The 13,979-nt window shown below is 38.9% G+C and overlaps 1 protein-coding gene across 2 annotated transcripts in view; it reads right to left on the bottom strand.

The window, feature by feature from the left end:
• Positions 1-201: 201 nt before the first annotated feature.
• The window catches only part of LOC110494485 (protein FAM107B), a 52,212-nt gene continuing 38,434 nt past the window's right edge, over positions 202-13,979 (bottom strand). For both annotated transcript variants that reach the window (XM_036950542.1, XM_021569592.2), the window contains 2 exons: positions 2,675-2,837; positions 202-2,567 (listed from right to left, as the gene is read on the bottom strand). In XM_036950542.1, coding sequence (XP_036806437.1) covers positions 2,454-2,567; positions 2,675-2,837 — 277 coding nt within the window. In that variant the 3' untranslated portion in view covers positions 202-2,453. The remainder of the gene's footprint in view (positions 2,568-2,674; positions 2,838-13,979) is intronic.

Genomic DNA, 13,979 nt, shown 5'->3' on the forward strand with positions numbered 1-13,979 from the left:
GTTTTGCAATGTAACTGTCTTACATATGTTTTATTGACAATAATACACTAAAATTAAAACAAAAATACATATTTTGTGTTATTATCTGACCTTTTTAAGTGATTTTCCAGGTGGTTAAGGCGAGCGACAGGAAAGCCACTATTTTTGTGGAATGATCCAGACATTATCAGACCAAATGAAAGGTCACAGTGCAACTATCAATGCAGTGTTTGTCCTTTATTTATTTTCTTAGAAAGGAATACAATTTTGTCCAGCTCTTTGTACCTCTCTTCTCAAACATGTACCATAGTAATTTGAAGTACAAACCTTTGTTATTCATAACAATCATTCTGTCATTGTGAAAGCTATTGAAATATTCATACATTAATATATTCATGCTTCTATGCAATGAAGAGACTGAAAAAGAAATGAGAGAATGTATTCATGTTTATAACATGTACAGTTTTGTAATATTAAACATCTTAAGTGGCTTCAGGAGTCAGTAAAGGCAGATATTTCATACAAGTATAACAATATTTGGTGCAAAAAACACCAAAATACAAATGGCCATCTATATGCAATCAGGATAAAAACATATTAAAGACATTTAAAAAATGACATGCATAATTGATTGGTAAAATAAATGTTCAGATACATAATTTCAATGTTCTAAAGTGCCTTATGGAAATAAGATTCAAATGATTGCATTTTATTTTGTATCGCTACATAATACTATTTAAAAAGCGCTGTGATACAATTACAAATGTGAGAATATCTACCTGGTCTCAGACCTTAAGCACAAAACATAAATATCCCTTTTCAAAACATGTATATCTTACAACAAAACGGTGAAATAGGGTTAGAGAAAAATCTGTCATTTAGTCTGCCATTTAGCAGATTCTTTTATACAATCTCACACACACATACATTGTACGTATGGGTGGTCTCAGGAATTAAACTACCCTGGCGTTACAAGCGCCATGCTCTACCAACTGAGCTACAAAGTACCGCCATATCTGTCAGTCTCTTGTGTCTTCAACATGCATTCACACAACCACTCACACTCACCTACATACTGTACAAATACTCTTATCTGATTCCTCAGATCATGTGGTTTGATAGTATACCGTTGGTATAAGCGATACACGCACCACCATTTCATAAAGATAGCGTTCCTTGGTTTGAACTTTTTGATTAGGATGACATGCAGCTAGAGGTAGGAAGGCACTGTTAGAGATAGGTGCTTTCTCAGTGAGAGATTTCACATTGAGACATGTGACCTTGAATTGCAGATACATAAATGCCATTAGTAGGAGGAACATTTGATTGTTTACTGTTATTAACAATCTGTACTGATTGTGTGTGCAGGTACAGTGTGCTTCTTATACGGTAACCTAGAGAATTACTATTTGATATACACAGCCTAAGATGAAAAGTAACCACTGCTTTGTGACACACTTGAGAAAAACAACCAACTTTGGCTTTATCTCTTAACATCTTACGTGTCCTTGTTTCTAGTCATTGCAGTACGGAACACTACATCCACTAGTGAATAGCTTCTCCCCTCTTCTTCAGCCTGGTCTTATAGACTAGAAGTAACATAGTAAACGTAAATTTGACACTTGTATGATATGTTATGTTTGGTATGGTTACATAAGACAGAAGGTTACTTAAGGTAAAAGCAAAAGTAGGGTGATTGGTCGTGATGCATGAGTAGGCCTATAACACGAATGTCTAGCAACCCAAAGGTTGTGTATTCAAATCTCATCACGGGCAACATTTAGCATTTTAGCTAATTAACAACTTTGCAGCTATTTACTACCTTTTAGCTACTTTGCAACTGCTTAGCATGTTAGCTAACCCTTCCCCTAACCCAAACCCTTTAACCTAACTCCTATCCTTAACCCTTAACCCTAACCGTTAGCTTAGTTAACGCTAGCCACTTAGCTAACGTTAGCGAGAACAAATTGGAATTCGTATCATATTCGTATCATATCATATGTTCAGCAAATTCTTAACATATTGTACAAATTCATCCACAAACTAATTGATACCATACGAAATGAAACATATCATACTATTTGGCGTGTCCCGGAATTACGTTTACTATGTTACATCTACCCCCGAGTACAGGTTGTCCTTTTTGACCCTAACACTCACTCTCATGTCAGTTACTCTGGATTGAGATATCACAGATACAGTTTGAACTATCCCTGTAACAGTAGCCCATTGCAGAGTCAACCTTCCTTCTCTGTCTCTCCCGCTGTGTCTCTGCTCTGAGTGGGTTAGTGAAGGCATTGTGTCATGGCTTGCCGACCAGTCCTTGTAGGTAGAAGTTCCTTGCTGTTGTCTTGAGTTGTGCAGTCAGAGCAACACAACACAGCTGTTCTGTGTCCACTCACGCGCATAATACACACAAGTGTACAAACTCCAGAAGATTCAAACTCAACGGTATACTTGGACCGTTTTGTCCCTTACACCTCTTTCTCTCCATTATTGTGAAAGGACGTCCGTCTCAAGTTCTCCTTGACCTTGACAAACTCTGGGGCTCTCACGGTCTCCTCTTTTTTTCCCTGCTCCTTCTCCAGCTGAATCAGAAACAAAAGGGAGTTTATTCAATCAATTTCGATTAGATTAAATTGTAAAAAGCTCTATAGCAATATAATTGTATTGACCGATTGATGATCTCTCCTACCTCTTCTAGCTTCTCCTTCCTCTTGAGGAGCTCTTGTTCCAGAGGGGAGATCTTCTTTCTGGCGTCATCTTCCTCCTTCCTCTGCTTGATGATCTGTTCCCTCTTCCTGGCCTCCAAGACACGCTGCAGCTCCGGCTTAGACTCCATCCCAACACCGCCACTCCTGAGAGACCGAGAGAGAAGGTATTTACTAAGGTCATCTGCATTTTAATTTAACTTCAGTGTTTTCCTCTTGTCTCCAGCAGAGGGAACTCTAATTACGCTAAATGCTATGTTCTGATTTTGCTCTCTCAAACAATATCCTTTCCTCACCCAAAGCAGTGGTGTGTGGGTAAAATCACTGGGGGGAAAAATCCATATTATAACCTATGTGTAGTGATAATTGCGTTGGTTGCTGTGTCGTGTTAGTTAATATTGCTTGACAACCTGATATACAGTTGAAATCGGAAGTTTACATATACCTTAGCCAAATACATGTAAACTCAGTTTTTCACAATTCCTGACATTTAATCCTAGTAAAAATCCCCTGTTTTAGGTAAATTAGATCACCACTTTATTTTAAGAATGTGAAAAGTCAGAAAAATAGTAGAGAGAATGATTTATTTCAGCTTTTATTTCTTTCATCACATTCCCAGTGGGTCAGAAGTTTACATACACTCAATTAGTATTTGGTAGCAATGCCTTTAAATTGTTTAACTTGGGTCAAACATTTTGGGTAGCCATCCACAAGCTTCCCACAAAAATTTGGGTGAATTTTCTACGGGATTGAGGTCAGGGCTTTGTGATGGCCACTCCAATACCTTGACTTTGTTGTCCTTAAGCCATTTTTCCACAACTTTGGAAGTATTTTTGGGGTCATTGTCCATTTGGAAGACTCATTTGCGACCAAGCTTTAACTTCCTGACCGATGTCTTGAAATGTTGCTTCAATATATCCACATCATTTTCCTTCCTCATGAAGCCATCTATTTTGTGAAGTGCACCAGTCCCTACTGCAGCAAAGCACCCCCACAACATGATGCTGCCACCCCCGTGCTTCACAGTTGGGATGGTGTTCTTCGGCTTGCAAGCCTCCCCCAGTTCTATTTTTGTTTCATCAGACCAGAGGACATTTCTCCAAAAAGTACGATCTTTGTCCCCATGTGCAGTTGCAAACCTTAGTCTGGCTTTTTTATGGCGGTTTTGGAAGAGTGGCTTCTTTCTTGCTGAGCGGCCTTTCAGGTTATGTCGATATAGGACTAGTTTTACTGTAGATACTTTTGTACCTGTTTCCCCCAGCATCTTCACAAGGTCCTTTGCTGTTGTTCTGGGATTTATTTGCACTTTTCGCACCAAAGTACGTTCATCTCTAGGAGACCGAATGCATCTCCTTCCTGAGCGATATGACAGCTGCGTGGTCCCATGGTGTTTATACTTGCGTACTATTGTTTGTACAGATGAACGTGGTACCTTCAGGCGTTTGGAAATTGTTCCCAATGATGAACCAGACTTGTGAAGGTCTACAATTTTTTTCTGAGGTCTTGGCTGATTTCTTTCATTTTTCTCATCATGTCAAGCAAATAGGCCTTGAAATACATCCACAGGTACACCTCCAATTGAATCAAATTATGTCAATTAGCCTATCAGAAGCTTCTAAAGCCATGACATCATTTTATGGAGTTTTCTTTAAAGGCACAGTCAACTTAGTGTATGTAAACTTCTGACCCACTGGAATTGTGATAGTGAATTGTAAGTTAAATAATCTGTCTGTAAACAATTGTTGGAAAAATTACTTGTGTCATGCACAAAGTAGATGCCCTAACCGACTTGCCAAAACTGTAGTTTGTTAACTTTTTATGGTATAGGGGAAGCTTGCGTCCCATTTGACCAAAAGCCAGGGGAAATGCAGAGCGTCAAATTCAAATAAAATTATATAAAAATCAAACTTTCATTAAATCACACATATACAGTAAGATACTAAATTAAAGCTACACTCGTTGTGAATCCAGCCAACATGTCAGATTTTAAAAAGGCTTTTCGCTGAAAGCATAAGAAGCTATTATCTGATGATAGCACAACAGTAAACAAAGAGGGTAGCTTTTTTTTGCATATTGCAACCCTTCAGGCACTACACAAAACGACGAAATAAGATATAAAACATGCCTTACCTTTGACGAGCTTCTTTTGTTGGCACTCCAATATGTCCCATAAACGTCACAATTGGTCCTTTTGTTCGATTAATTCCGTCCATATATATCCGAAATGTCAATTTATTTGGCGCGTTTGATCCAGAAAAAAACAGCTTCCAAATGTTTATTTATTTTTCCTTTATTTAATTAGGCAAGTCAGTTAAGAACAAATTCTTATTTTCAATGATGGCCTAGGAACAGTGGGTTAACTGACTGTTCAGGGGCAGAACGACATATTTGTACCTTGTCAGCTTGGGGATTTGAACTTGCAACCTTCCGGTTACTAGTCCAACGCTCTAACCAGCTACCCTGCCTAGTTGCGCAATGTCACTACAAAATATTTCAAATTTTGTCTGTAAACTTTGCCAAAACATTTCAAACTACTTTTGTAATACAACTTTAGGTATTTTTAAATGTTAATAATCAATCAAATTGAAGACAGGTCTATCTGTGTTCAATACAGGAAGACAACAAATCAAGCTACTTTTCAAGTTTTGCGCAACTATCAACAGTGTTACGCAGTTCCTAGATGGCCGTACTTCTTCATTGCTCAAAGGAATAACCTCAACCAAATTCCAAAAACTGGTGACATCCAGTGGAAGCGGTAGGAACTGAAAACAAGTTCCTAAGAAATATAGTTTCCCAATGAGAACTCACTGAACAGACAGAGACCTCAAAAACAAAAAATCTGAACGGTTAGTCTTCAGGGCCTGCTACATAAGTTACGTTATACTCACAGATATGATTCAAACAGTTTTAGAAACGTCAGAGTGTTTTCTATCCAAATATACTAATAATATGCATATCTTATATTCTTGGCATGAGTAGCAGGAGGTTGAAATTGGGCATGCTATTTATCCAAAAGTGAAAATGCTGCCCCCTATAGCTTAAGAAGTTAACAAGAATTTTGTGGATTGGTTGAAAAACTAGTTTTAATGACTCCAACATATGTGTATGTTAACTCCCGACTTCAACTGTATAGGCCTATGGCTGAGACAATAAGAAGACACAGTGAGCAGAATAAATTCAACATCTGTCCGGTGAAGTCTACAAACAGTTACGTGACATACAGCATGGTAGAGCAAGTTAATGTTTCTGACATTTTCAGACCACTAAATAACTATTGATTTAGAACCACAGAGTTACCACAAGTTGCAAAGAAAACAGGAGCTGCCGCCACTCTTCCAGCACCATTACAACGTTTCAACATCATCTAATCACCTATGCTTAGTCTAATACAGTTACAACTAAAAGATATCAATAACGATTTACTCCAATCAACGTAAGCTAAATATGATGTGGCTGTCCATGTTACTGATTTCTGTGTGTATGTGTGTGTGTGTGTGTGTGTGTGTGTGTGTGTGTGTGTGTGTGTGTGTGTGTGTGCGCAAAGAAAAAACATGTTGACTCAGCCTACTTGTAGAGAAACACATACACCATCCTCCTCTTTTATGTTCCCTAAACGGCAGTGGTGGAAAAAGTATCCAATTGTTATACTTAAGTAAAAGTAAAGATATCTTAATAGAAAATGACTCAAGTAAAAGTGACCCAGTAAAATACTACTTGAGTAAAAGTCTAAAAGTATCTGGTTTTAAATATACTTAAGTATCAAAAGTAAATGTAATTGCTAAAATAAGTGTCAAAAGTCAAAGTAAAAGTATAAATCATTACAAATTCCTTATTAAGCAAACCAGATAGCCAGGGGAACACCCCAACACTCAGACATCATTTACAAACTAAGCATTTGTGTTTAGTGAGTACGCCATATCAGAGGCAATACGAATGACCAGGGATGTTCTCTTGATTAGTTCCATGAATTTGACCATTTTCCTGTCCTGCCAAGCATTGAAAATGTAATGAGTACTTTTGGGTGTCAGGGAAAAGGAATGGAGTTAAAGTACATTATTTTATTTCGAAATGTAGTGAAGTAATAGTAAAAATGGTCAAAAATATAAATATTAAAGTAAAGTACAAATACCCCAAAAAACTACTTAAGTGGTACTTTAAAGTATTTTAACTTAATTAAGTACTTTACACCACTGCTAAATGGTCTATAACTCGGTCACACAGTATATACTTTTAGTTTTTGTTTTCCTATGCTTGCTCGCTAGCCTAACTGCCTTTCATGGGCAACGATGCGCCAGCCCAGCTAGGTAACATTAGCCTAGTACATCTAACCACATGTTGCACTTCCATCCTCTCTGGCCAGGGGCACAATGTATGAATTAATGGTTTGATCAGAATCTGCGTTATAAATCACATGTAGATGCTACTATGGAGAATTAGGTAAAACCACAAGTCCAAATCCCTATATATATATTCCTGTCTAATTTAAGAAAAGGCCGATTTTAGCTAGCTAGCTAGCCACCTGAGGACAGCAACACAACGAGACGCAACAATTCAAGTTTTTTTCTGTCAATGACATTTGGCTTCAGATGTAATGTGATTGGTGTGAAGCCAAATCCAAACTGGCTTCCCTTTTTTTTTGGTGTGCCAGGACTATTCACAGCTGAGCTCACTCAGTTTAGCTCAACACTGATTGGCTATATTTGATATATTTTGTTATCAAGAGAGGCCAAATGCTTGCTGACAACAGTGTCATACCCTTTTTGACCTGACGGCGTCAGCTAGATGGGCTACACATACTGAGACAGAGAGGGCACTGTTTTGTTAGTTCGGATGCTTTCTCCGGTGAGATACTGTATATTCAGCCTCTTGCGATTTGAAGGACATTTATCAAACTCAGAGAGATCAAAAAAATTATTGTGTATGTTTTTTAAAATGTTTTTTTCTTGGTCAAATTTTTTGGGAAACCTGGCTCCCCTTGACATCCATAAATACACACCACTGCTCACCCATTGATTTTTTTTCAGGATTCAATTATATTAATATGACAAAAATATAATGCAAAAGGATTATGTTGCATTTTAGCAAATAACAATTGCATAGAAGTAAAGCTTATTTCCCTGCTCATAAATGCTCCTGTAGTCCTAACAAGGGCTACGGGACTTGTGAGCCACAGACCGGTGTTTGTCTCTGAATCTCTATGGTGATGCCAGATTAATTAGGATCCTGTTTTCTTATTAGACAGAAAAAGACAGCAGGAAGCACACCGCTGAGGTTTGGTGGTGGGACCCTTGTTTTGTTTTATCCGAAAGGAAGAAAACCATCTTTCTCAATTGTTAATCAACTTTGAGTTTATTCAATCACAGCATATGGCCTCTAAAACTCATCAATAATTAATTCAATATCTCCCCCCAATATCTCACATCAGACCTCTTCAGAGTGAAATGCCATTATACTCAGGATAAGATAGAAAGTGTTGAGCTCTCTTTGTAACCCTCCTCTCACCTCTCCTCTTTGAGACTGCTAATTCAATTCATGTAGTGCCTTTGGCCCCCTTAGGGAGGTGCAGTCACCATATTTTTTGTTTGGTAGAGAGAGGGAGGGCTGCTATTGAGGTGTGATTAGTGTTTTTGTTAATTTTGTCTCATCAAATAAGTCAGAGCGGTGTACACACACACACACACACACACACACACACACACACACACACACACACACACACACACACACATACATACATTATAGCAGTAGCCTGTGTACTGTAGATAGTTTATGAAAGAAACACACTACCAGAACATCTGTAGAAGGTATAGTTTGATCGCCAAGCACAGGACAAGAATAGCACAGTGAAAGGGCTGATATTTGAGTCCACTATATGACTTTCTGGTTGCTGTCATCCATAGGCCTATTCATAACATACTCTGGGACTTCTGACTCCTCTATACCTTCTCACTGCTCTAAAATCAATAGACAGTCCTTTCTTACTACTCAGCATTGTAAACGGCATTGGCATTTGAAACAAATGTGTTTTTTCTGTGTTGTGGTCCATGCTTTTTTCCCTCTTTCATCTTACATCTACCACCTCAGACATCAATGCTCAATGACACAAAAAATACTTATCTAGAGTGAGAGAGTGAACGAGAGAGGTAGCGAAACAGCAATCAGAGAAAATGGAGACCACTCAGTAAGAGTGAGAAAGACGGTTCAAGTTGATGACCTGCACTCCCATCACAGTGGTGTGGCTGATCTCCCAGCGCTGTAAGGGCTCTCTCTCTGTCATGGTGCCCAACACAGATGGCCTGTTCTGGGCTTTGACTCTCATAGCCATACCCCTCTTAGCACTAGAAGCAGTGCCAACCCAAGCCCAGCAGATACATGTAGATGCTTAATTGAAAGCATGACACCCTGCCAGCTTACCTCTGAATGCGTGTGTGTAGGTTGTACAGTTTAAACTACGGTCCTATTCAATGTTGACTTAATATCTATCAATGTGCTCAATTTCATAAAAAGGTAAATGAATAACATGAATGAAAATTAATTTCACTATAATTTCTAGTACATGTGATGGTGAATGCATACTAAAAAGATTTACACCAAGTGTGATGTTTAATTATTTTTTAACTCAGAAGGAAATATCAAGAGGATCAGGTAAGTGATAAAACAGTCAAATAACAATATTGAAATGTCACTATCAATCATGTTACTAGTCTGCAAATCAGACACCTTTCAGCATGGAATAAACATCAAGGTAGGAATTCCGATAAGAATCATGTAAGTAATAAATAAATAATCATAATTTGGCAGTACGTCCAACCGGCCTCACAACTACAGACCACGTGTAACCACGCCAGCCCAGGACCTCCACATCCGGCTTTTTCACCTGCGGGATTGTCTGACCAGCCACCCGGACAGCTGATGAAACTATGGATTTGCACAACTGAAGAATTTCTGCACAAACTGTCAGGAACGGACTCAGGGAAACTCATCTGCATGCTTGTCGTCCTCACCAGGGTCTTGACCTGACTGCAGTTTGGCATCGTAACCGACTTCAGTGGTCAAGTAAAGTGTGCTCTTCACAGATGAATCACGGTTTCAACTGTACCGGGCAGATGGTAGATAGTGTGCATGGCATCGTGTAGGCGAGCAGTTTGCTGATATCAACCTTGTGAACAGTGCCACATGGTGGCAGTGGGGTTATGGTATGGGCAGGCAAAAGCTACGGACAACGAACACAATTGCATTTTATCGATGGAAATTTTAATGCACAGAGATACCGTGACGAGATCCTGAGGACCATTGCCGTGCCATTCATCCGCCACCATCTCCTCATGTTTGCACCGCCCCATGTCACAAGGATCAGTATACAATTCCTGGAAGCTGAAAATGTCCCAGTTCTTCCATGGCTTGCATACTTAGACATTTCACCCATTGAGCATGTTTGGAATGCTCTGGATCGATGTGCATGACAGCGTGTTCCAGTTCCTGCCAATATCTAGCAACTTCGCACAGCCACTGAAGAGGAATGGGACAACATTCCACGGGACAACATTCCACAGGCCACAATCAACAACCTGATCAAATCTTTTCGAAAGAGATGTGTTGCGCTGCATGAGGCAAATGGTTTTCACACCAGCTACTGACTGCTTTTCTGATCCATGCCCCTTTTTTAAGGTATCTGTGACCAGCATATCTGTATTCCCAGTCATGTGAAATCCATAGATTAGGGCCTAATTTATTTAAAATCTCTGATTTACTTACATGAAGTGTAACTGAGTAAAATCTTAGAAATTGTTTCAAGTTGCGTTTATATTTTTCTTTAGTTTATTTGAGAAATATTTATCTTTCTCCAAAAATATATAATATTACAAAGGCGAAGGTAATAAAGTGAAACTTACCTCTGATCGCATCTGGCTAAGAACCTACGAACAAAAATCTCCTCAATAGTGAAGACGTGCACTTCACTTCAAGAGCCGTGGTTGAGATACGGGGTTTGACAGACAACTTTGAAAGCCAATGGACTATTTTGAATGGTCAAGGTGTCGTGAAACGTTAATAAAGACATAAAGGGGAACCAATGGTATCGATTCATGTAAAAAATAATATTAATGTAAATCACAAAATTTGAAGTTACAAGGTTTTCATCCGGCAGCGACTATATCATAATATAAATCTATATACAGTGCCTTGCGAAAGTATTCGGACCCTTGAACTTTGCGACCTTTTGCCACATTTCAGGTTTCAAACGTAAAGATATAAAACTGTATTTTTTTGTGAAGAATCAACAACAAGTGGGACACAATCATGAAGTGGAACGACCTTTATTGAATATTTCAAACTTTTTTAACAAATCAAAAACTGAAAAATTGGCCGTGCAAAATTATTCAGCCCCTTTACTTTCAGTGCAGCAAACTCTCTCCAGAAGTTCAGTGAGGATCTCTGAATGATCCAATGTTGACCTAAATGACTAATGATGATAAATACAATCCACCTGTGTGTAATCAAGTCTCCGTATGAATGCACCTGCACTGTGATAGTCTCAGAGGTCCATTAAAAGCGCAGAGAGCATCATGAAGAACAAGGAACACACCAGGCAGGTCCGAGATACTGTTGTGAAGAAGTTTAAAGCCGGATTTGGATACAAAAAGATTTCCCAAACTTTAAACATCCCAAGGAGCACTGTGCAAGCGATAATATTGAAATGGAAGGAGTATCAGACCACTGCAAATCTACCAAGACCTGGCCGTCCCTCTAAACTTTCAGCTCATACAAGGAGAAGACTGATCAGAGATGCAGCCAAGAGGCCCATGATCACTCTGGATGAACTGCAGAGATCTACAGCTGAGGTGGGAGACTCTGTCCATAGGACAACAATCAGTCGTATATTGCACCATTCTGGCCTTTATGGAAGAGTGGCAAGAAAAAAGCAATTTCTTAAAGATATCCATAAAAAGTGTCGTTTAAAGTTTGCCACAAGCCACCTGGGAGACACACCAAACATGTGGAAGAAGGTGCTCTGGTCAGATGAAACCAAAATTGCACTTTTTGGCAACAATGCAAAACGTTATGTTTGGCGTAAAAGCAACACAGCTCATCACCCTGAACACACCATCCCCACTGTCAAACATGGTGGTGGCAGCATCATGGTTTGGGCCTGCTTTTCTTCAGCAGGGACAGGGAAAATGGTTAAAATTGATGGGAAGATGGATGGAGCCAAATACAGGACCATTCTGGAAGAAAACCTGATGTAGTCTGCAAAAGACCTGAGACTGGGACGGAGATTTGTCTTCCAACAAGACAATGATCCAAAACATAAAGCAAAATCTACAATGGAATGGTTCAAAAATAAACATATCCAGGTGTTAGAATGGCCAAGTCAAAGTCCAGACCTGAATCCAATCGAGAATCTGTGGAAAGAACTGAAAACTGCTGTTCACAAATGCTCTCCATCCAACCTCACTGAGCTCGAGCTGTTTTGCAAGGAGGAATGGGAAAAAAATTCAGTCTCTCGATGTGCAAAACTGATAGAGACATACCCCAAGCGACTTACAGCTGTAATCGCAGCAAAAGGTGGCGCTACAAAGTATTAACTTAAGGGGGCTGAATAATTTTGCACGCCAAATTTTTCAGTTTTTGATTTGTTAAAAAAGTTTGAAATATCCAATAAATGTCGTTCCACTTCATGATTGTGTCCCACTTGTTGTTGATTCTTCACAAACAAATACAGTTTTATATCTTTATGTTTGAAGCCTGAAATGTGGCAAAAGGTCGTAAAGTTCAAGGGGGCCGAATACTTTCGCAAGGCACTGTAACTGAAGTGATATGGTAAAATGTAACGAACGGAGTAAAAAGTAAGTTACTTCCTTCAGAAATTACTTGAGTAAGAGTGCAAGTGCAGCCCACAGAGAGTAACTAGAAAAGTATTAGATCCTCCAAGAATGTACTTAAGTACATGTAACCACCTCTGGCTAGCAGCTAGCAGTAAAGCTGGCTAGCAGTCCAATCGATCAAAACATTCTAAAGTAAGCACTACGTGATCAAGGGATACCACAGTGTGTAGTATAGTATTCTACAGTATACTAAAACATTCTATATTAAGCACTACACAATCGAGGGGGATACTACAACGTGTAGTATAGGGATACTACAGTGTATAGTATTCTCCAGTATACTACTAAATGATATAGTAAGCACCACACAATCGAGGGATACTACAGCGTGTAATAAAGTATTCTACAGTATACTACAAAATTCTAAAGTAAGCAGCACTACATGATCGAGGGATACTAGAGTGTGTAGTATAGTACACTACAGTATACTACAAAAGTCTGTAGTATGCACTACATGTTTGAGGGATACTACAGTGTGGAGTATAGGATTCTACGGTGTACTACAGTTTTACTACAGAACTCTATAGAATTCTAAATGAAGTACTATAGTATTCTATAGTAAACTGTAGTATTTGTTATGTGGGAAGATATTGGATACTGTAAATTAGACTTGAATGTTCTGCTATATTTATCTATTAACATTTATGTTTTATATTCTTCCCATTTCTCACACTAATTACACTCCAGGTTTTCGTGTACTGTGACTTTCTCTCTGTCAGATCAATACTAGGATGTGGATATATTCGATAAGAGTCATATTACTAGAAGATAGACAGACAGCCGACATGACATGCATGTCCTTTTCTACCAGATTTGCTTCACAATGAATTATTTATTAGTAGACTAGTGGGTTATGACTGATTGGTCTGGCTCTTCTGTAGGATATTGTTATTATAACCTATTTAGCGCCTGACTGATTAACTGACCAATGCTACAGAGTAAACAAGTTCAGATACAGGTCAGACACACCACACAGATAAGTCGGGAAATTATCGTACTGTAGAGAGATTACAGAAAGGGAAGTTAAGAGTAGATAAGGGAGATATTTGTCTGCATTCCATATTCCTGGAAATTGGGATTCCGCGCAATGGCAATCTTTGACATTCTGTGGCATTCTAAGGCATTCTACAATGACATTTTTCTTGCGTATTGGAGAATATTAGGATTCATGTTTATGATCACTGAAAACCATGATTATAAAGAGAAATCCGACTGCATAATGACACAAACAAGAAGAACACTAGCAGAATGTCATTTTTACTTCCAGAGCCTGGTTTTCTATGGGCCTACTCTTCAATGGCAGTGAAACAGCAGGGCTGGAGGGGCATAAACGGTCCTCTGTTGCCCACTCTCTTAAGGGTCTGAGTTCCCACTGTCACTTCATGGAGGGTTGGAGTACTGGAGC

Source organism: Oncorhynchus mykiss, chromosome 17, assembly GCF_013265735.2.
Source record: "Oncorhynchus mykiss isolate Arlee chromosome 17, USDA_OmykA_1.1, whole genome shotgun sequence".
Lineage (NCBI taxonomy): Eukaryota > Metazoa > Chordata > Actinopteri > Salmoniformes > Salmonidae > Oncorhynchus > Oncorhynchus mykiss.